This window comes from Zea mays, chromosome 5 (assembly GCF_902167145.1).
Source record: "Zea mays cultivar B73 chromosome 5, Zm-B73-REFERENCE-NAM-5.0, whole genome shotgun sequence".
In the NCBI taxonomy this organism is placed as follows: Eukaryota; Viridiplantae; Streptophyta; class Magnoliopsida; order Poales; family Poaceae; genus Zea; species Zea mays.
The window spans coordinates 40,293,909-40,317,274 of record NC_050100.1 but is presented as its reverse complement, the minus strand read 5'-3'; the positions used below and the strand labels follow the sequence as shown (position 1 = coordinate 40,317,274).

At 45.4% G+C, this 23,366-nt stretch overlaps 1 protein-coding gene across 18 annotated transcripts in view; it reads right to left on the bottom strand.

Annotated features, from left to right (window-relative positions):
• Positions 1-3,387: 3,387 nt before the first annotated feature.
• LOC541642 (histidine kinase 3) overlaps positions 3,388-23,366 on the bottom strand; it is a 54,434-nt gene continuing 34,455 nt past the window's right edge. For 2 of the 18 annotated variants that reach the window (XR_552484.4, XR_552488.4), the window contains 10 exons: positions 22,921-23,090; positions 22,613-22,825; positions 22,339-22,525; positions 22,181-22,232; positions 21,836-22,065; positions 21,641-21,739; positions 6,736-7,403; positions 5,726-6,226; positions 4,249-4,614; positions 3,392-3,901 (listed from right to left, as the gene is read on the bottom strand). Coding sequence is in view for 7 of the 18 variants with exons in the window: in XM_020537564.3 (XP_020393153.1) it covers positions 4,356-4,614; positions 5,726-6,226; positions 6,736-7,403; positions 21,641-21,739; positions 21,836-22,083; positions 22,181-22,232; positions 22,339-22,525; positions 22,613-22,825; positions 22,921-23,090 (2,397 nt within the window). In the remaining 11 variants the exon portion in view is untranslated. 18 annotated transcript variants of the gene reach the window in all.

Below are 23,366 nucleotides of genomic sequence, written 5' to 3'. Positions count from 1 at the left end.
TGCCATGTCCAATAGAGTTCTATTCTTCCTCTCCACTACACCATTTTGTTGTGGAGTGTAGGGAGAAGAGAACTCATGCTTGATGCCCTCCTCCTCAAGGAAGCCTTCGATTTGAGAGTTCTTGAACTCCGTCCCGTTGTCGCTTCTAATTTTCTTGACCCTTAAGCCGAACTCATTTTGAGCCCGTCTCAAGAATCCCTTTAAGGTCTCTTGGGTATGAGATTTTTCCTGCAAAAAGAACAACCAAGTGAAGCGAGAATGATCATCCACAATAACTAGACAGTACTTACTCCCGCCGATGCTTATGTAAGCAATCGGACCGAATAGATCCATGTGTAGGAGCTCCAGTGGCCTGTCAGTCGTCATGATGTTCTTGTGTGGATGATGGGCACCAACTTGCTTCCCTGCTTGGCATGCGCTACAGATCCTGTCTTTCTCAAAATGAACATTTGTTAATCCTAGAATGTGCTCTCCCTTCAGAAGCTTATGAAGATTCTTCATCCCAACATGGGCTAGTCGGCGGTGCCAGAGCCAACCCATGTTAGTTTTAGCAATTAAGCATGTGTCGAGTTCAGCTCTATCAGAATCTACCAAGTATAGCTGACCCTCTAACACACCCTTAAATGCTATTGAATCATCACTTCTTCTAAAGACAGTGACACCTACATCAGTAAAAAGACAGTGACACCTACATCAGTAAAAAGACAGTAAAAAGACATAATTGAGATACGGAAAGCAAATTGTAATCTAATGAATCAACAAGAAAAACATTGGAAATGGAATGGTCAGGTGATATAGCAATTTTACCCAATCCTTTGACCAAACCTTGGTTACCATCCCCGAATGTGATAGCTCGTTGGGGATCTTGGTTTTTCTCGTAGGAGGAGAACATCTTCTTCTCCCCTGTCATGTGGTTTGTGCACCCGCTGTCGATTATCCAACTTGAGCCCCCGGATGCATAAACCTACAAAACATGTTTAGTTCTTGACTTTAGGTACCCAAATGGTTTTGGGTCCTTTGGCATTAGAAACAAGAACTTTGGGTACCCAAACACAAGTCTTTGATCCCTTGTGTTTGCCCCCAACATACTTGGCAATAACTTTGCCGGATTTGTTAGTTAACACATAAGAAGCATCAAAAGTTTTAAATGAAATGCTATGGTCAATTGATGCACTAGGAGTTTTCTTCTTAGGCAACTTAGCACGGGTTGGTTGCCTATAGCTAGATGTCTCACCCTTATACATAAATGCATGGTTAGGGCCAGAGTGAGACTTCCTAGAATGAATTCTCCTAATTTTGCTCTCAGGATAACCGGCAGGGTACAAAATATAACCCTCGTTATCCTGAGGCATGGGAGCCTTGCCCTTAACAAAATTAGACAATTTCTTAGGAGGGGCATTAAGTTTGACATTGTCCCCCTTTTGGAAGCCAATGCCATCCTTAATGCCAGGGCGTCTCCCACTATAGAGCATACTACGAGCAAATTTAAATTTTCATTTTCATTTTCAAGTTCATGCTCGGCAATTTTAGCATCTAATTTTGCTATATGATCATTTTGTTGCTTAATTAATACCATATGATCATGAATAGCATCAATATCAACATCTCTACATCTAGTGCAAATAGAAGTATGTTCAACGATAGATGTAGAGGGTTTGCAAGATTTTAATTCTACAACCTTAGCATGTAATATATCATTTTTACTTCTAAGGTCGGAAATGGAAGCATTGCAAACATCTAATTCTTTAGCCTTAGCAAGCAATTTCTCATTTTCAATCCTAAGGCTAGCAAGAGTAATGTTTAATTCTTCAATCTTAGCAAGCAAATTATCATTATCATTTCTAAGATTGGGAATTGAAACATTACAAACATTTGAATCAACCTTAGCTAACAAATTAGCATTTTCATTTCTAAGGTTGTCAATAGTCTCATGGCAAGTGCTTAGCTCACTAGATAATTTTCGCACTTTTCTACTTCTAGAGCATAAGCATTTTTAACTTTAACATGCTTCTTGTTTTCTTTAATAAGGAAGTCCTCTTGGGAGTCCAAGAGATCATCCTTCTCATGGATATCACTAATCAATTCATTTAATTTTTCTTTTTGTTGCATGTTTAAGTTGGCAAAAAGAGTACGCAAATTATCTTCCTCATCACTAGCATTATCATCGCTAGAGGACTCATATCTAGTGGAGGATTTGGATTTAACCTTCTTCTTTTTGCCGTCCTTTGCCATGAGGCACTTGTGGCCGACGTTGGGGAAGAGAAGTCCCTTGGTGACGGCGATGTTGGCGGCGTCCTCGTCGTCGGAGGAGTCGCTAGAGCTTTCGTCGGAGTCCCACTCGCGATAAACATGGGCATCGCCGCCCTTCTCTAGTGTATACGGCATGATGGCTTTTGTTTTAATATGTTTGGTGGCTTAACAATGAGATATCATCCTACAAAGTATTCTTGTACGAACGTACCTATATGAATTGACTATTGGTGGGAATTCTCTAAGAAGCTCATGAAAGAGACACAAGAGCATGACTTATAAGCTCCACCCGAAGAGATTGCCTAAAGAGCACCAAGTACGAGTCAAATTCTTGAGTACAACTAGTTTGTGCAAAACTGCCAATTTAAGGCACGGTTCGTTGAGCAATTGTAAGCTAGTGTAACTATTTTGAGACCTGGTGCATGATTGATGGAGTTTATTGAGCTTGGCCTATTCACTACTAAATTCCAAAATAAACCTGAAAGTGTCACCCATGAATCCAACTTCACTTTGTGCAACAAGTTCAAAACTGAATCCATCATATCGTGGATATCGTAACTGAGTTACTTTCCAATTTTGTCTTGCATGAAATGTTTGGAATTGGATCCATCAAATCGTGGAGATTGTAACCGAGTTAGTTTTAGTTTAATATCCTTTTGTACATGGTTATCATTAGCCTGGTTTTCCTATATAATATCCTATATAATAGAGGGTGTTGTTCTCTTCGAAAGAAACAAGAAACAACCAATTTACTACAGGTTAGTTTAAGACAAGAAAGTCATTATTGCTGCATGATCTCAGGCTTCTCTATCCCTAACATCGACGTGATAAAGACGACAAAGAGAGCAATGTCTCCAAAACCATGCTCCGCTAAAAAACCTACATATGTTAGAATGAATAGGGTTTTTAGACAACAATCATGCAACTGCTTGGCAAATAAATATGTACTATAACATCTACGGACTTCAACAAAACCACGAACTCTCAACCAGACTAGAGCAATTCCTCATAACGATGAGTTCATCACTCTTGTTTCTACTAGATGCATTTAGGATAGGTTTAATCTACTAAGACATGCCTTTATTTGTTATGTGTGCTTTATACATTGTTTATGTAACGATTTGCTTTAGGAATTCATTTAATCTTAAAATGCACAATTATCTAACAATACAATTAATCATCAATGTATATACAAGTGCCCACAAAAATGATGGAATATGAATATACGACATTCAAGGCATCAAACAATCCCTAACTCATAGTTGCCTCTTTACAGATTGCATTAACAATCAGATCAGAACAAAGTCACCTTGAAACTGTGTGCCTGACTTGGTGATACAATTGTATCCTCCTGATTTGAAGACCCTCGCTTTCTTAAATAATGGATGAAGTGATGTCATTGAACTCAATGTTTTAGAAAGCTGGACCTCGGTTTGTCTGTAAAGCACTTACAACACAGCATTTGGAAATATCGTGGTGTCATAAGGCATTACAGAAGCAACTGACACCACTGTTGCAAGGTCATGTTGTATTGGTTCCAGAAAACACGGCCAGAAAAAAAATTGCTGCGGAAACCAGACCAAACATTTTGTACCCCCTACTATCTTATCTTCTTTCTTCTGGTCAGTGGGAGTCCAATGTATTTTGTTTCCTGGAGCAAGTTCTATATATAAGAACTGGGACCTCAATTCCATTGCTCCAAAACAAAGATAAAATTACCAAATCAGCAATTTCTACAATGATTCAATGAGTAATGAGCAAATTAGTATTTTTGTTTCAAAAATATTGATGCTTCATCTGCATTCAGAGCTAGGCAAGTCAATGTTACAATAGGTTTCTTTCTTGATAACAAGATGTTATAGTAGATATTTGGCAGACAAGTATACAAGCAAAGTTTTATCGCTCCACAAAGAATGTAAATGCATAAGCTTGTAGAACTGCATGGGGAAATATTTAATTGCATTAGCTTGCTCTTAAAAAGCATGTAGAGGAAATCACCAAATATGCTGCCGATCGCTGTTTTTCAGAACCTGTTGAACAGATGGTCTTTTGGCAGATGTTGAAACAGTGTTGCGGCAAATCAATCTCCTACGAAGTTGGATTTGTTATTCTGTTTCATCAGTCTCTAAGAAATGAGCAACAGCAAAGTAGAGCTGCTGTTCTTCAAATGGCTTTGACACATATCCATCCATTCCACACTGCATACATTTTTCAAAAGTCGCTTGGATTACATCTGCCGTCATAGCTAATATTGGTACATGCCAATGGGCCTTATTTCCATAATTATTAGCGGATATTTCACCCATCATGATCATATCGTTTATTTTTTTCTCTATGGACCGGATTAATCTTGTAGCTTCAAACCTGCAATTGAATGTGAATATTGTTAATGGTAGTCCTACAGTGGATCTACAAGTGATCAAAGTAGATGCAACCACTTGTTATAACCCATAGGAAAGCAAACACAAGCATGTGAGGCTACAGTGCATTTTTTTAAGCAAGGACTGGATGTGAAAACAAAAGAGAGATTATCCTCAGTGATACTCCTATGAGAGTGCTTGCTAATAACATGAGGAGATGCATACATTTGACAAGTGTTGTTATTTGAGGACCAAAAAATAACTTTCTCTTTTTTTCTCGAACACGCAGGAGAGCTGCGTATCATTATATTAAAAGAACAAATAAACAAGGTCTAAAATAGACCGGGGTACAACTGACGCCTTACGGCGGCCTGAACGAAACTAGCATAGACTGACTCATCTATAAAACTCTAGGCTACATGAGAGAGGGAGGCAACAAGGGATGTCAACCCCTTGGCCCCGGCAGTCTCCCACAGACGGCGCTCATCCCCCACATGGATTAGAAAATTAGCAACATTAGGGGAAAGGCCATCAAAGATGCATCTGTTCCGATGATTCCACAAAATCCAAAAGAAGCACATACCTAAAACTAAAGACATGCTTCCATGTGAACTAACGTAAGATGTTCCAAGAGTGACTTCTGCACAAAGAATCTTTTACATATTGAACTCTTATAGTATATCCCGCAAGTAAATAACATATGACAATTTTCCATTGGAAATCATATGGCGCCCAGGGAAATTGGCGCCCACATTCTAAAATACCGTATTGCAATGTTTCAACAATCATCACAAAAAACATGTGTGCAAGTACACCTTAAGTGTAGCCTCAAGAATTCAATAAAGTTCATCTTTGATGCTGAGATTAAAAAACAAAGTCTCACTGTCAGCACATGATGAACACTGCCAGGTTGACTGCTTGTCTATTTTGGTTCTTGGCATCTAGGAAGAAATTTCAATCTGAAGTGTTGCGGCTATACCTAACTTTGTGTACTGCATACATGATTTTTGTGATGATTTTTGAAATATTGCAACATGGTATTTTAGATAATGAGAACGCCTGGGCAGCAAATCTGCGCTCTTTTTCATTAGTAACTCATTGGAAAGGAACATTACCCGTCCATCTCGGGCATCTGAACATCCATGAAGCAAGCATCAAATGTGTGAGGTGGCTTGAGCATATCAATTGCATCACTCCCACTATCAACACATGTAACTTTAGATCCATATTTCTTCAAAGAACCAGCTGCAACTTTACGGTTGACTGCATTATCATCCACAACCAGAATCTGTTTTCCAGTTAGTACACTTTGAAGAACCAAAGATTGGTCTCTACTCTGCTGCCTTGTAACCCCAACCCCTAAGGTTTTGCGAAGACAGGCAACAATAGTACTAAGACGGAGGGGTTTCCTTATGCAATCACCAAATCCTGTCAATCTTAAATAATCAGATTCAACAGGGCTTATTGAGCTTCCCAAAAGAATAGTCTTTGGCATGGGCTGAGAAAACTTGTGTGCGCCCTTTAGTTGACAATCTACAAAACGATGATAGAATGCCAAACCTGAACCTTTACCCCAAGCTTCTGTATCAACAAGGACCATGTCCGGATTGTTTTTGCTGCTCAACATGTAAAATATAAATGATAACATCAACAAGTAAGGCATCAACAGTGCTTAGAAAAGAAAATGCATACATGGAAAGTGATGATGGCGACATTATGCATTGATTTTGTTGGGTCGTAATACTGAGGACAAGTGTAGGTTGCTGGCCATGAACAAATTGATATGTTATAATGATGACAGCAACAACTGAATGAATTCACAAGTTATTTAGAATCGAACTATCCTATTTCAGTTTCTAAACTCAAACCAACGAAGGTTTCACTCTGTTTCTCCTACTTTTCTTCAGTTCATGAGAAGTTACGAAACCTTGTTTTGGGATCGACAATATGGAAAATATTCAAAGAAATAGCACACAACCAACTAAAGAAAATATAGCAAAGCCATGTGTTAAGATGACAAAAGTTTATAAATGCAAGGAATGTTACATTTATTTGAACAAAATAACTTCTAATTTCTAAAACTTGTAGAAGTAAATCAAACAGTAAACTACACAAGGAAATGAACCTTGAGGTGCAGGCTTTCATCAAAGCTGAAGATGCAGATTCAGATTCAGATGTGGCAACAAGACTGCACTGTATTCCAAGTCTACGAAGATGGTACATAGTAACCTCTGCACGTGCACTCCTTCCATCAATAATAAGAGCCCTCATTCCTTGAAAATCCAACGGAGTAGGTTCAGAATAGTATCTTTTCATATCTCCAGGACATCCTCTGTTCTCCTTGAAAATGGCAGTAAAAGAAAATGTACTACCAACTCCTGATTTACTAGTAAACCCTATTTCTCCACCCATCAATTCAACTAAACGTTTTGTAATACTCAAGCCAATTCCAGTTCCACCATATGTTCGTGAGGTGGAACTGTCAGCTTGCATGAAAGGTGTAAAAATACGCATTTGAGCATCTTTTGTTATTCCTATGCCGGTGTCTTCAACTCTGACAGCTAACCTAATTGTATCTGTTTCACCATTTGAATTCTTGAACATCGTAAAATTCTCCAAGGACCTCCAGCTATCTGCTACTTCAAGTCCGCTTAGTGTGTTCCATAGCATCGAGTTGTCAGAATCATACAGAATTTCTCTGTTATGAGCAGAAACATCACAAAAATTGTTTCCTTTCCTGTTTAGTTCCTTGACCAAATGGACTTGAACAAAGATGTGGCCCTGTTCAGTAAACTGTATTTAAAAGCAGACACATTAAGATGGAGACAAGTCAAATAATTCCTAGGTTGCATAAATGAAAAGGACAAATAAAGCAGCTAGTCGTGTGACTACTCCATGTAAAAACTTTTGGTGTGTTGGCTAATCCTCCAAACGAGGAGAAGCTGGACTAGTATCCATTATCTAAAAAAAAAGCCGCAGTCTATTTTTTTAGATACCCGTCCCTTGTAATGGGCCTAGCCCAGTTATTTGGTCTATTAATACACTGCCCAACCCTATTCTAGGGTTAGGGTTTTCCATAGTTCTACATGGTATCAGAGCCACACTAATTCCCTCCCACCCTCCCTGCCGCCGCCAGTCCGTGGCAGCCACCGCTCCCCCCTTCTCCCTCCCCCCAGGCCCGATCGCCGCTCCCCTTCCTCCCACCGGTCGCCGCTCCTCCCCAGGCTGGCCGCCGCGGCGCCTCCTCCTGCGCCGCCGCCCAGCAGCAAGGGCTGCCCCCGCCGGACCCCCTCACTGGGCACCGCGCCGGCCATCCAGCCACCTCGGCCGCTCGCACCGGTCCTTCCTCCACCGCCGCCGTCAACCCCGCAGCGTCGGCCGCCCAACCACCTGGTGCCGCCATGTCGACACCACCTCATTCCCCCTACACCCCGGCTGCCGCTACGACTGCTGCTGCCCAGCAGCCACGCGCGGCCCTCCCTGCGGCCACTGCCACTGTGGCCCCACCAGCACGCAGCGCCGCGGCTACCGCCGCCCTCGCCACTGCCGGACTCGGCACCCCTAGCGACCTCGCTGTTGGGGAGGGGCCCACATCGCCGATCTCGGGCCCCTACCCGATGCCACCCTCGCTGCTCAACGACGCCGCGATTCTCCTCCGGGCCCACACCACCGCCACATGGGCTGACGTCACTGCCCCCCCCCCGCCCCCCCGACGGCCTCGTCGGCGCTGGTCACGGCCATCGCCACTATCCAGGCAGCCGTGGAGGCTTCCCTCGACCGCGAGCGCGCTGCGACCCTCGCCCTGTAGCAAGAGCGTGCCATGAGCGCTGCTCTGACCGCCCAAATGGCTACCGCTCAGCGACTCCTCCTCGGGCATCCTCCGGTCACCCCGGAGGCACCTCCACCCAACCCCAGGCACCCATCGCCCCTGGACTCGACGCCGACCACATCGCCGCCCTTCATGCGCAGGCTGCCGGTCTCCACAACATATGGTCCCTCGTGTCAATCGTGCTAGACCCGGCGTCCTCCCACTACCCTCGCTGTCGGGGGCAGGTCCTCACCCTGCGGCGCTACGCTCTCGCCGACCACGTCCTCGACGACATCGTCACCCCACCGCCCATGGCCTGGTCCCTGATGGACACAGTCGTGCTCTTTTGGCTCCACGACACTATCACCGTCGAGCTCCAGGACATCATCTGCGACAAGGCGGACACGGCCCGCCAGGCGTGGCTCGCCCTCGAGGAACAATTCCTCGGGAACCGGGACGCTCGGGCCCTTCAAATCGATGATCAGTTCCACCAATTCTCCCAGGGGGACCTCTCTGTGCGGGAGTACTGCCGCCAGATGAAGGGCCTAGCAGACTCCCTCCGCGACCTTGGCGAGTCGCTGGCGGACCGTACCTTGGTGCTAAACCTCCTGTGTGGCCTCAGCCCCCTCTACGGCCACCTGAAGGCTCTCATCAAGAGGACCGTACCTTTTCCCACCTTCCACGCCGTGCGCAATGAACTTCTTCTCGAGGAGCTCACCATGACGATCGAGGCTCCCACTCCGGCACTCTACAGCGCCACCCCTGGTGCCCAGGCGTCTTCCGGAGGACTCGCCCCCCGCGCTCCGTCAACCAGGACCCCCGCTCGGCCCTTCACCGCGGCTCCTACGGACCCTCGTCAGCATTCCACCATCGACGGCGGCCGTCGCCCCTACAAGGGCGGACATGGGGGCGGCAGCTCCTCTCGTGGAGGTTCCACCGATAGGGGTGGCGACCAGAGTTGGCCGTCGTTCTACAACCCCTGGACCGGCATTATCTCCATGTGGCTGGGTCAGGCCCCCAGCGCCTCCCGTCCTCCGGCTCTCCTGACTACGCCGCCCGCCTACAACATGCCTCCATACGGCGTGCCCCGACCGACCCGGGGCCCGCCTCAACTCCCGCCTACGAGACCGTCTACCACGACACCATGGTCCTCGTTCGTTGCAGGTTGGGACCCTGTTGCCCTCGCTGCCGCATACAGCACCATGGCGTTGGCCCCACCGCCTTCTGACTGGGTCATCGACTCCGGTGCATCCTATCACACCACCCCCACCCTAGGCATGCTCTCGCTCACACCCACCTCCCCCCACACACCCTACCTCGATCGTCGTTCGAAACGGTTCCACTCTTCTAGTCACCTCAGTAGGTGCCTCGGTTCTCCCTGGACTGTTCTACCTCAACGACGTTCTCGTAGCCCCTCACATCACTCACAATCTTCTTTCTGTCCGTTGGTTCACCACCGACAATTCGTGTTCCATTGAGTTTGACCCTACTGGTTTTTCTGTAAAGGATCTGGCCACCAGGACCCCACTCGCCCGATGTGACAGCGTCGGGCCCCTCTACACACTCCGGTCGTCGTCCACCGGCGTGTCTCCACCTCCCGTCCTGGTCTCCACCACCACCTCCACCACTTGGCATCGTCGTCTCGGCCACCCAGGATCTAGGTCATGACCAAGCTTTCCAGCACTTTAGATTCTTCTTGTAATAGGGGACATTTTGAGGGCCTCTGTCATGCATGTCAGCTTGACCGACATACCCGTCTTCCTTTCACTACATCTTCTTCTAGGGCTGAACAGGCTTTTGACCTGGTTCATTGTGATCTATGGACCTCCCCGGTACTCAGTCTGTCAGGATACAAATACTATTTGGTGATTTTGGACGATTTTTCCCATTTCCTATGGACTTTTCCTTTTCGAATGAAATCCGACACGTTTACCACCCTCACTCACTTCTTCGCCTGGGTCTCCACCCAGTTCTGTCGCCCGGTCCATGCACTGCAGTGTGACAATGGCCGCGAGTTCGACAACCATGCCTCTCGGTCGTTCTTCCTCGCCAGTGGCGTTCAATTGCATCTCTCGTGCCCCTACACCTCTGCCCAAAACGGTCGGGCCGAGCGAATGATTCGCACCACCACCAACATGATTTGTTGCCTTCTCTTTCAGGCGTCTCTCCCTGCCAACTACTGGGCAGAGGCCTTGCACACCGCCACCCACCTCCTCAATCGCCTCCCATCGAAGGTGGTGAGCCACCCCACCACCTACTTCGCCTTGTACGACACAACCCAACTCCGTGTATTTGGTTGTGCTTGCTATCCCAACACTTCCGCTACTGCCCCTCATAAACTGTCTCTACGCTACACTCGCTGCCCCTCAAAATAATGTTCCAAAAATTACAATACTACATCATTTAAAGTGTTTAAGGCACTAAAAACAAATTGTGTTGCAACAGTTAAGCCCTAATCCAGAGTGTAGTATATTTTGGTCACTTTATGGTCTGCCCTATATTTTTTGATAAAAATGTAAAATAGAGCACTGTTGGAGCAGTTTTTTATAAGTTAAGCACTATATTATAAGATAGAGAATTGATTTAAGGCAATGTTAGAGATTCTCTAATTGAGACACCCTCATAGGCATGCCTCTATCCATGGTTGGCATACAACAATGCATCTACATTGTCGCTCCATGTACATCGATAATTGTGTTGCACCTCTTGCGCACCACCAGGATGCACTTGGTCTTCATCAAACTTTTTGTGCTCTTCATCACCAACAGCGAACACTGTTTTTGACGCCATACCTTGCTTCTGGACCACTGCCTTTGGGCACACTGTACCTTATGTCTGGACCATTGCCTTGGCCAAGGACGTCGGCCCAAACTACTCCCCTTCGGGTAGGAGCGTTCACTCCCGCACTGTTCCTTCTTCATTCAGCATAACCACATCGCCAGCATCATTGTCTCTTTCCCACATATATCATCTAATTTGACAATTGTGGGATACATCGACACCTTGTGCTCAGTTGTTTTGGGCACCACAATCAACCATCGTTGAGGCACTCTCTTCCAAGGTCGCTCGGATGTTGACACATTGTTGGGGCTCTCTAACTAGCATGTCTTATATTGGCAGTGTAGCGTGCCGTTCTCCAGGACACGTTCTCAGGCCTAGCAAATCCGGTGTATGCTTCCTCCATGATGACCTGCCTTGACTGTGTCGCTATTTTCGTCGACATCCTCGATGGCCTTGACTACATTGACCTCAACATCACCCCCTTATACAATGGACTGTCTCGACGCGCCTCGACCATCACCATGGCGTAAAGATGGCATCCTCAACCATGGCTACTCACCCTCGTGCTCGACTACCTCAACATCGGCACAAAGAGCTTCTGCCTTGCTTGAGCACTCTAGCTACAGCATATGCGACACATTGACCACTATGACTTTGGGGGATGTCAACTCGTCGTCTTACAACCTTCAGCTTCTCTGGTCTCACCATCTGTGCCGCTCTCACCGGCTATTAGAAAAGCTAAGGAGGAGAGGGATTTGTGGGTGCTGGCTGGGGCCAAGAATTTGGATCTCCTAGCAGCCCCTATCCCAGGGTTGTTTTTTTTTTCTTTTTTTTCTGGAATACGCAGGAGAGCTGCGCATCTTTGTATTAATAGAAGAAAAGAAAGGGGGAGAGAACCCCAATACAGCACATACACCACTAGAGACTAACTACGGATCACTGACTAAAACATGGAGGAAACACGACCCACACCGCTGTTTTAAGCCAGCAACTCATCGACTTGGAGGAAGGACAAGGCCTTGGCACCAGTCATGGACCAGAGCACCGCCTCTTCCCTAGCCATCCTAAGGGTCGTGAGCAAGCTGGGATTACAACCATAAAAAACACACCTATTCCTATGCTTCCAAATGGTCCAAGCACCTAGGATCACTAAAGAATTGAAACCTTTTCTCACAAGATCCGATGCCGGAGCTGCTAGACTTCCACCACGACTCAAAGGATTCCTCATGAGCTGGATACAGATCCCGCAACCCCACTGAATTAAGGAAATCAAACCAGAACTGCTTAGCAAAAACACACTTGACCAGCAAATGATTTATGGTTTCAACCTCTTGGTCGCACAAGGGGCACTGCTCTGGTCGGTCTAGCCCTCTTTTTCTGAGCCTGTCAGCAGTCCAGCACCTATTATGTTCCACAAGCCATATAAAGAACTTGCACTTCCCAGGAGCCCAAGATTTCCATAGCCGCTCTGCTGGTTCGAACTGAACTGAACCAAGGAAGAGAGCATTATAAGCAGAACTAGATGTATAATCACCTGAAGCGCTGAATTTCCATAAATATCGATCCCTTATTCCAGGCTGGAGCACAACTGCATCAAGCACTTCACAAAGTTCCAGGAATTCAGCAATGACTCTGACTGAGATTGCCCCTTGCACATCTGAGAGCCAATGGAAATTAGGGAGAGTATCTTTGACCAACCGTTTGTTGGCAAGACGCAAGGGCACCAAATCAAACAACGCAGGAGCTATGTCCTTAATACATCTCCCCTCCAACCATCTGTCCTTCCAGAAAAGGGTATTGGCTCCATCACCGAGCTTAGTAATAATGGCTGCAGCAATCAGATTTTTAACCACCTTACAAACATGAATGGGGAAGTCCGCCCAAGGCCTACTGGGGTCTGTTTTCTGCAGCCATGGCCAGCGAGCTCTCAAAGCCCAACAGAGGTTCTTTAACTCACTAATCCCAAGACCACCCAACTCCTTGGGACGGGTAACCTTAGGCCAAGCCAAGAGGCAGTGACCACCACGGAACTCTTTCCTACCCCTCCAGAGGAAGCCCTTCCTCAGCTTATCGATTGCTTTGATGGCCCATACAGGAAGGTCAAGTGCCAGAGCTGCATATATCATCTTAGCCGTCATGACAAACTGCACATGAATAGCTCTACCAGCCCTGGTCATAAGTTCAGCTTTCCATCCTGGCAAAAGGCTGGCCACTCTTTCAACAATGGCTTGAACCTGGTCCCTTGTGAGTTTCTTGGGAGACAAAGGCAAACCGAGGTACTTACAGGGAAAAACTGAAATATTGCATAGCAGCAAGTCCTGTAAACAATTCACCTCTTCTTCCCCACATCAGATTGGGAACACACTGCTCTTCTGGACATTAGTCCTTAGACCTGAAGTTGAACCAAATAAATGAAGAATATCCATAACCATACTGATATCCGGGGCAGTAGGACATAGAAATAACATTGCATCATCCGCGTACAGCGAGATACGATGCTGCATATTCCTAGAAGAAAGAGGCTGAAGAAACCCTTCCTCAGAGGCTCGCTGCACAAGCAGATTCAAGACATCCATTACAAGAATAAACAGCATAGGCGATAGAGGATCACCCTGCCTCAGTCCGTGTTGATGCCCAATACACTCCCCTGGCAGGGTTGTAGCTGTTCTGTTGTTAGCTCTCTAGTTATGGACTGTTTTTGATTGCGTGACACCGCCTCCGCGTGGAGGGCAACCGGTGGCAGCGGGACTGGAAGGTGTCCGAGGTCGTCGCGCGCTTGCTCGCGCTGCCTCGTGCCGACGCGGACGCCGTCGACGCCGTGCTCAACTGCTGGGCCGGTCGCTTCGCACGCCGCAACTTCCCGCTGCTCATCAGAGAGCATCGCAGGCCGCGGTGGACCCTGGCGCTCGAGTTTCTTCTCTGCGGTGACCACGGCAAGGCGGTCTAGGCCGCGTGGGCGTCCCGGCTAGGCGCGCGGCGTAACCCGGTAAGTGCTCTTCCCTCTGTCTCGGCGGAGTGGGACACCAGAGGTGGGAGGCGGCCATCTAGGCCGGTCTCCCGCCAGTGGTTGTTCGTTCGTTCTCTGCGCTATGCAGCGACGTTGCTTGGCCACGTACGCTCGGAAGGGTCGTCGTCGAAAGACGCTGGCGCCCACCGATGCGGTGGTCGTCCGCCCACTGGCGGAGGTTGCTGATTGTCAGGTTCAGCTGGATCAGGAGGTTGGTGATCTGGCCGGTTCGGCAAATAGCGGACGGACACCTGAGGGTGGTCGGCTCTCTGTTTTCGTGAACGGGTCTCTGTCCTGTGTTGACGGCAAGCTAATTGACTGCAGTTCCGCGCCACCAAAATCTATTTGGAATGAAGCTCTCGAACAGGTAGGAGAGGTAGTCGGCGGTGTATGCAGGTCGGGACCAGGACCGACGTTGAGTACATGCTTGCATTCTCCTAGTCCGAGCACTTCTTCTAGGAATAAGGTGAAGCCATGGCAGGGCAAATTGCCGTCGCCACGACGTTCGCCGGAGTTCACAGTTGGACATGCACTAGAAAAAGCGCAATGGCGCTGCTCCCCTGGAAGGTGCCACGGCCAAAGGTTGAAGAAGACGTCTTCAATGGGAGCGGTATCAGCGGAGCGGTTAGCTGATGGTTTGAATTTGAATGATTTTGGTATGGATGCAAGTCAGGCGATATTCTGGGATTCTCATGCGGATCCTGTGCTGGAATCAAGGAATGTTGGCTTAATTAGTGCTTGTCCCCGTTGGAATGGGAGGGCCCAACATATGATTCTCAGTCCTAGGATTCCTTATAGGCCAACTGCTGGGCTGGCTTCCTTGTTCTCCCGCTCAGGCACCAGTTCTTCTGCTGCCAGGGCGGTTCACATTTCCTCCCGGGGTGTGGCTCCTGGCACCTTCGTCGAGGCTGTAAGGAACGCAATGGCGCCGGTTGGTGATACTGGAGGGCGTGGAGGCAGTCGCGGCCAGCATCAGTCCGAGGGCGCTGCAGGTTTTTCCACCGGTCAGCAACTGCTTGGGGGCACGGGAGGATATGTCGCTGGTTTGGGACTGAACACTGACTTTGGACGCGGTGGATCCCAACCAGTGTTCCATCCTGGTTATGGTGGCGGACGCCGTCCTTTTGGACGTCGGGGAGGTGGACAGGGCCGTGCTGGAGCGTGGCGTGGTGGAAGAGGTGCTTCTGCCGGAGGCCGGTTCTATGGTGGTCGTACTTTGCCAACCCAGTCTGGGGGCGGAGGTGTTCACAGCAGGTTTTCAAATGGAGGGGCTTCCTCTGTGATGGTCGCTGGACAGGGTCTGGGAGGTTCAGGGGCTTCTTCGGTGACTCCTCAAGTATCAAACGCTGTGGACTTGCTCCAACAGGCAATTACAACATCAATTGGCAACGGTAGCGCTGTCAGGCCTGTTCCAGATAGTACCATGGAACAGATTGTTTCCTTGCTGCAGCAGTCTGTGGGGAAGAGCCAGCACATTCAGAACTCGAGGGGGAATCCAGCAGGTCCGAATATTGGGTCCCAACACAGTTCAAAGTTGGAGACCATCAAAGAATTGTCTACTCCAACCCACTTGGATGACAAGGTGGGTTCTTCTGTGATTTCAAGTTCAAAAGAGAAAGTGCCGTTTTGTTTCAGGTGCAAAAATAAAGGTCATCAGTTGAGTGACTGTAATATTGAGCTATTTTGTGAAATTTGTGATGTCAAAACTCACTTAACTTCGAAATGTCCGGTGGTTCGTGCCTGCAAAACTTTTGCAATACCTTGCGGGTATGCGGTGGAGGGATTGGGGTTTTACTTTATACCCCAACCCATTCCAGTAAAGCAGAGGCAAGGTGGCTGCAATGGTACAGTGTCTATTGTGGAGGGTTCCATGAATGAAGAGCAGATTTTGAATGAGCTTAAAAGGTTGGTGGCTGCTGATTGGGACTGGTGTGTGAAGTGTGTGGGGAACAATGTGTTCTCGACGTGTTTCCCTTCCAGGGGTGAACTTCACCGTATGATCGAGTGGGGAACTGTTCATACAAAATTTGGTGCACAGATGCTTGTCAAGGAAGAGGGGTTTGGAGAGGAAATAAAATATGAGATGCCTAAGGCTTGGGTGCAGTTCACTGGTTTACCTAAGGAACTTAGAGAGTACTCGGTAATCTGGGCGGTTGGTTCTATGCTAGGCATCTCAAAAGAGGTGGATATGTTGTTTACTCGGAAGTTTGACAGGGCAAGGCTGAAGGTGGCCGTGCTTGACCCGAATTTGATTCCGCAAGTAGTTGATGTGGTAATTGGAGACTACTTATATGAACTGAAATTCAGGGTGGAGTCAGCAGCTGAAGGTGACCAGCCTTTGCCGATGGATATGGATCATATCGGGGATAATGATGATGATGAATTTCAGGATCAAAACAAGGATCACAATATAGGTGAAAGAGGGAATAAGGGGGCGAGCTTGAAGGGAACATCAAAGGATTCAGCAGGGGCAGTTAATAAGGTGTCGGATTCTATGCTGAACAGCAACACGTCCAGTGGGAAATCGGTGTGCGCTGGCCCTACACAGCTGGATCTGGATCAATCTCAGGGTACCTGTCTCTCGGTCAATGCTGTTAGTATTGAAAAGTTGGGCAGTATCCCGGAGGCGTTGACAGGAAAAGTGCATGCACTGCGTCGTAGCTCGCGCCGCTCTGATTCGGTGAGTGAAGACTCGCTAGTTCGAGCGATTCGGCTGAAAGCGGGATACAACCTGGACGATCAGCCGACTAAAGGTAACAATGTTTCCTTTATTAGTTTACCCGATAATTATATTCTGGATTCTTTTAAAAATATTGGCATTTTAGCGGGTTCTAATCCTAGTTCAGTTGCTTCCTCTATTGGTCAGTTGAAAAAATTAGAGATTAATAGAGTTCAGGATCAGCTAGTGGGTAAGAACGAGGCTGATTTATCTGATTTTATGGGAAAGGGAGTAGTAGAGGACGAAGAGTTTGATCATTTCATTTTAAATCATTTGTGTGGGGATATTATGCATGAAGAGACGGATGGCACTGATGGGCTGATTAAGTCAGTCTGTACAAAACCATCTAGTCAGGGTTCGTTGTGTTCTAAGAAAAAAGGTCGGGCTTGATTATTAATTAATTGTTTACCAATGAAAGGAATCTTTTGGAACAGCAATGGGTTCAAGGATTTGAAAAAACTTAGATACATTTCGGATCTGACCAAAGAACATGGTCTCAATTTTATTGCCCTCTCTGAAACAGGCCGCAAATCCTTCCCAGATCATCTACTAAGGAATTTGTGTGCTGGGAAAAATTTTATCTGGCATTGCAAAGAACCTCATGGTAGATCTGGGGGGATGTTGTTAGGAATTGACGCTGATGTCTTTGATGTTGGTGCCATCACGGAAGGGGATTTCTTTATTAAGTTTAATTTGCTTGATAAAGCAGATGGTTTTAAATGGGCTCTTGTCTCGGTGTATGGCCCTGCCCAGGACTGCTTCAAACAAGAATTCCTTTCTGAGCTAGTCCGTGTGAGCAATACAGAAACTTTACCTATTCTCATTGGGGGAGATTTTAATATTTTACGATCTCCATCTGAGAAAAATAATGATAGATTTGATCATCGTTGGCCGTTCCTTTTCAATGCGGTAATTGATGGTCTTGATCTAAGAGAATTGCAGATGTCGGGGCGAAGGTACACCTGGGCTAATACTAGGGATATTCCGACTTATGAGAAGTTGGATCGGATTTTGGTAGCTACAGAATGGGAGGGAAAATACCCTAGAGCTTCGGTACATGCCTTGTCGAGAAATATATCCGATCATACTCCTCTGCTTCTTAGCACAGGTGTTGTAACCGCCCATACAATTCCTCCGTTCAAGTTAGAACTAGGCTGGTTTCTGAGGGATGGTTTTGTGGATATGGTAAAAGATATTTGGGTAAATGAGACAAGTGGTTCTACTCCTTTGGAGAAATGGCAAGCCAGGATTAGGAAGGTGCGCCAACACTTAAGGGGTTGGGCAATGCACACTTCGGGGTTGTTGAAAAAGGAAAAAAAGGAGATCATAGCTAAGCTTGATGATTTAGATAAGAGAGCTGAAGTAGTTCTGTTGAGTACTTCGGAGTTGGATCTGCATAACTACTTACAGAACAGGCTTGCTCAGCTACTCCGGGAGGAGGAAATAAAGTGGTATCAAAGAGCGAAGGTCAAGGAGCTCCTGGAGGGGGATAGTAATACTAAATATTTTCAGATGATAGCCAATGGAAAATTCAGGAAGAATCGCATCTTCCAGATGACGGATGGAGCTCGTATGTTATACGACGAGAAAGAATTAAAGAGTCATATAACTGGTTATTATAAAAATCTCTTTGGCCCCCCAGAAAACACGTCTTTTAGTCTGGATGAGGATCTTAGAGATGATATAATACAAGTTACTCAAGTTGAGAACGAGAAGCTCACCCAGCCATTTTCTGAAGATGAAGTAAAAGCGGTGGTTTTTAGTATGGAACATAACAAGGCTCCAGGTCCTGATGGATTCCCGGCGGAATTTTATCAAATCTGTTGGGATGTTATTAAAGATGATCTTATGGCTTTGTTTCGTGAGTTCCACTCAGGAAATCTCCCTTTGTATAGTCTTAACTTTGGGACTATCATTTTGCTTCCTAAGACTCGGGAGGCAATCTCGGTTCAACAATACCGACCAATTTGTCTACTAAATGTCAGTTTCAAAATCTTCACAAAGGTGGCGACTAAGAGGATCACGGAGGTTGCGCAGAATGTAATCAGTCCCCTGCAGACTGCGTTCCTGCCAGGAAGAAATATCATGGAAGGGGTGGTGGTCTTACATGAGACTATTCATGAGCTACATACGAAGAAAAGGGATGGGGTCATTTTCAAAATCGACTTCGAGAAAGCTTATGATAAGGTGAAGTGGAGCTTTGTTCAACAATCCCTTCGTATGAAAGGTTTTTCAAGTACCTGGTGTAGGTGGATCGAGTCTTTCATGAAGGGGGGCCATGTTGCGGTTAGAGTTAATGATCACATGGGTCCTTTTTTCCAGACCCATAGAGGGGTGAGGCAGGGCGATCCGCTGTCTCCTATTCTCTTTAACTTGGTAGTGGACATGCTTGCTACCCTGATTAATAGAGCAAAGGAAAATGGCCAGATCAAGGGCTTGGTGCCGCATTTGGTAGATGGGGGGCTATCCATTCTGCAATACGCTGATGATACAATTTTGTTTATGGATCACGATCTGGAAAAGGCAACGAATATGAAGCTCATATTATGTGCCTTTGAGCAGTTATCTGGTCTTAAAATAAACTTTCACAAGAGTGAGATATTCTGTTATGGGAAGGCAAAAGAGGATGAAGGGAGGTACACACGGCTGTTTGGTTGCAGTTCTGGTGGGCTGCCCTTCAGATATCTTGGGATTCCTATGCACCACCGTCGATTGACAATTGGTGAGTGGAAAACAGTGGAGGCCAAATTCGAGAAAAAGCTCAGCAGCTGGAAAGGAAAACTTATGTCAGTAGGAGGGCGGCTCGTATTAATTAATTCTGTGTTGACCAGTCTAGCGATGTTTATGATGTCTTTCTTTGAGGTACCAAAAGGTGTGCTGGAGAAGATAGATTATTTCAGATCGCGTTTTTTCTGGCAAGGGGAGGGTCATAAGAAAAAATATAGGCTGGCCAAATGGGATGTAATTTGTCAACCTAAGGAGGTTGGCGGGCTAGGCATTTTGAATTTAGAGGTTCAAAATAAATGCCTCTTAAGCAAATGGTTGTATAAACTTCTCAATGAAGAAGGGATGTGGCAATCATTATTGAGACGTAAATATCTGGCCAATCGAACCTTATCCCAGGCGCAGCGTAGGGCCACTGATTCACACTTCTGGAGTGGTCTTATGAAAGTTAAGGACACATTCATTAGTAAAGGAACCTTTGTGATTCATGATGGGTCCCAGGTGCGTTTCTGGGAGGATGATTGGCTCGGGTCGGGAACGTTAAAACTTCGTTTTCCGTCTCTTTATAACCTAGCGAGGAGGAAGAACTCTACTGTTGCCTGTGTGTTCTCCACGGTGCCCTTAAATATATCCTTTCGGAGGGGTTTGGCTCAACAATTGAGGGACCAATGGGTTCAATTGGTCTCACTTGTTGCGCATACCAATTTGAATTCAAACAGGGACTTGTTCAGATGGAACTTGACCGCCAACGGGATGTTTACGGTTAAGTCTCTGTATCTGGCATCTCTTAACAATGGGTTGGGGGTGCATAATAAGGACCTTTGGAAACTTAGGCTTCCTCTGAAAATTAAGATTTTTATGTGGTACCTCAAAAGAGGGGTAACATTAACAAAGGATAACTTGGCTAGGAGGCATTGGAATGGTAATAAGATATGTTGCTTTTGTAGTAGACCGGAGACAATAAAGCACCTATTTTTCAGTTGTTTGTATGCGTCATTCATTTGGCGGTTGATTCAGATAAGCACGGGGTTGAGACCTCCTCGGGATGTTAATGATTTGTTTGGGGTTTGGGCGAGCGGGAGGCTTCCCAGAGTTCGAAACTTACTATTAACCGTTGCATCGGCAATTTGTTGGGCTATTTGGTTAAGTAGAAATGATGTGGTGTTCAATAATTCATCTCCTAAATCATGTGTGCAGGTAACCTTCAGGGCAACATATTGGTGCCGCTTCTGGTCTCAGCTTCAGCCTAGAAGGGAGGACCAAGAGTTAATAAAGTCTTCATGTCGTAATGTGGAGAGGGTGCTACTACAGTTCTTTAGCAATTTTGGATGGGGGTCTGCGTTGCGTTTAAATATGTAGTAGCTGTGGTTCGATAGCTGAAGTTCTTTAATTTGGCTAGTTGGGGTTCTCTGAAGTGGTCATAGGAGGTGTTTTGGCAATATGCTTCCGTCCCTTGTAATAAATGGCCGTAACCTCATTTGAGGCCAAGGTCGGATGATTTTTCCATTATCTAAAAAAAAAAAGTTATGGACTGTTTTTTTTGTACTTTTGTTTTTGGCCACGTGAGGTGCCTTGTATCTATACCTGTTTTGGTCCATTTTGGACCTTTTATCTTCTTAATATAAAGATGTGCAGCTTTCCTGCACGTTCGAGAAAAATATGGGGGGTGGTATATTATATTGGAATATCTTTAAATATGCTAGATTAGGGTCATGTAATCCTGACTTCTTATCTTTAGGGAGGTTTCTTGCCATCCAAGTGAATGTACTCATGTATAATCTGCCCACGAGCTCAGCGACACAATTGACCAATTCTACCAATTGTCTTCTACACATCTCAAATTCAAAAGCTCATGACATTAATATTTTAGTAAGTTGTCACGTTTCCTACAAAGTATATTGTTGTATAAGCTAAATGGTGGGATTGACTAGACACAGTTACAACTTGCCAGCAAGCTGAAATAATGAAGCTACCACATATTTGAATCTAACCTTCATAGAATTCCCCACAAGGTTCGTAATGATCTGCCGGAACCGCCATGGATCCCCAATTAGGACATCAGGAACTTGGTCAGATACAAGCACGGCCAACTACCCTCAAAAAAGAATTACACATTATTTTAGGTCCCATGGCACAAACAATATTCAGAGCTTAGCAAACAATACAAGTTCTAAATTAGGACTCACCTCTATGCCTTTAGCTTGTGATTTATCGTAGAAAAGAGATATCACATTGTCAAGAATATCACGGACATCAAAAGGCACTGCTTCCAGCTCAATCCTTCCTGACTCTATCTTAGCCAGATCAAGGACTTCATTTATTAAGTTTATTAATACCTTTCCACTTTCTTGAGCGGTGACTACAAAATCCTGCTGAGTTGTATCAAGTTCAGTGTCCATTAGCATCTGCAGCATACCTAATTCAAGAAGAAATCCTTTTCAAAATTTATTTAGTTGTCTTTGATTAAAACATAAACACAAATAACTGCGGTATGTATTAATAGACAAAAAAGAAATATCAGAAGTACAGACCTAAAACACCATTCATTGGAGTCCGAATCTCATGGGAAACAGTTGCTAGAAACTGCAAGACAATCAATAATGACTCAGCCGACAAAAAGAGAAAAGTAGAACAAATGAGATAACAAACCAATGCATAGGATGAAGACACTGGAAGAGGTAGAATGAACCTGAGATTTTGCTATATCTGCAGCTTCAGCTTGTCCTTTAAGTTCTCTCATTACTCTATAATCATGTTCAGCCTTTTCAAGGGAGTTCAGAGTTGCATAAATAATATGTCCAACAAGCAAAACAATTATAGCTACAGCTGTTGATATTATTATTGCAGACCATGGCAGTGAAGGTTCATGTTTAAATCTGAAAGAGAAGTTTGAAAGAGAAAGCACTGAGCATATCTGAAGAACAAAAGCATTGTATAATTCGCATCAAAAAAAAGTTTTCTACCTGCAATGCATCTCATGTTTGCGTGTTGGGTCTCCAAAATCAATGCTACTAATATGCAGATCACCAGATGGAGTAAAATCAGAACCATACATTTCAATAGGAGAGGTATGATTTGTGGTGTCATATAAATTAACTACTATCTTTCGTTTGCTAGCGAGTTGTTCTAGGAGTTTATCAACCAGAGAAGGGACATCAAATGAGGCACCAAGATAGCTGCAAAGTGTCAATAACCACAAGGTTAAGTCTCCTAAAGAAAAAATAGTGTATTCCTATATAGCTTCAACTTGAAACTTTGCAAAACATTTTACCCCAATGTAGCATGAATACGCTCCTGTGGTGTTGCATTTGGAGGCAGATCATATTTATATACAGTGAATGTAAGCACCACACCGAGATGGTTGGACTTCAGAAGCTTAAAAGGGGATGTTAGGGCCCCTTTACCTGTTGACCAGGAACGTAATATATTGTCATGATCTTCCTGAAATCAAGGTTGTAATGTTAGCAGAAAAATGGAGTCTTAGTTATTATTATTATTACTATGAGGTTTAGTAATTATGTAATTTCCACAAAGACAGAATAAGAGAGAATTAGTAACAGCCTGCACAGTATTTCTATGGAACATGCTATAGTAATTAACACATTGAACAAGACACATAACAACTTATATTACTATAACACTCATTGTAAAAATGATTAATTTTTATACATCAAATTCTAATTAAAATAAAAATATAAGTTCTAAAGTGTCTTTTTT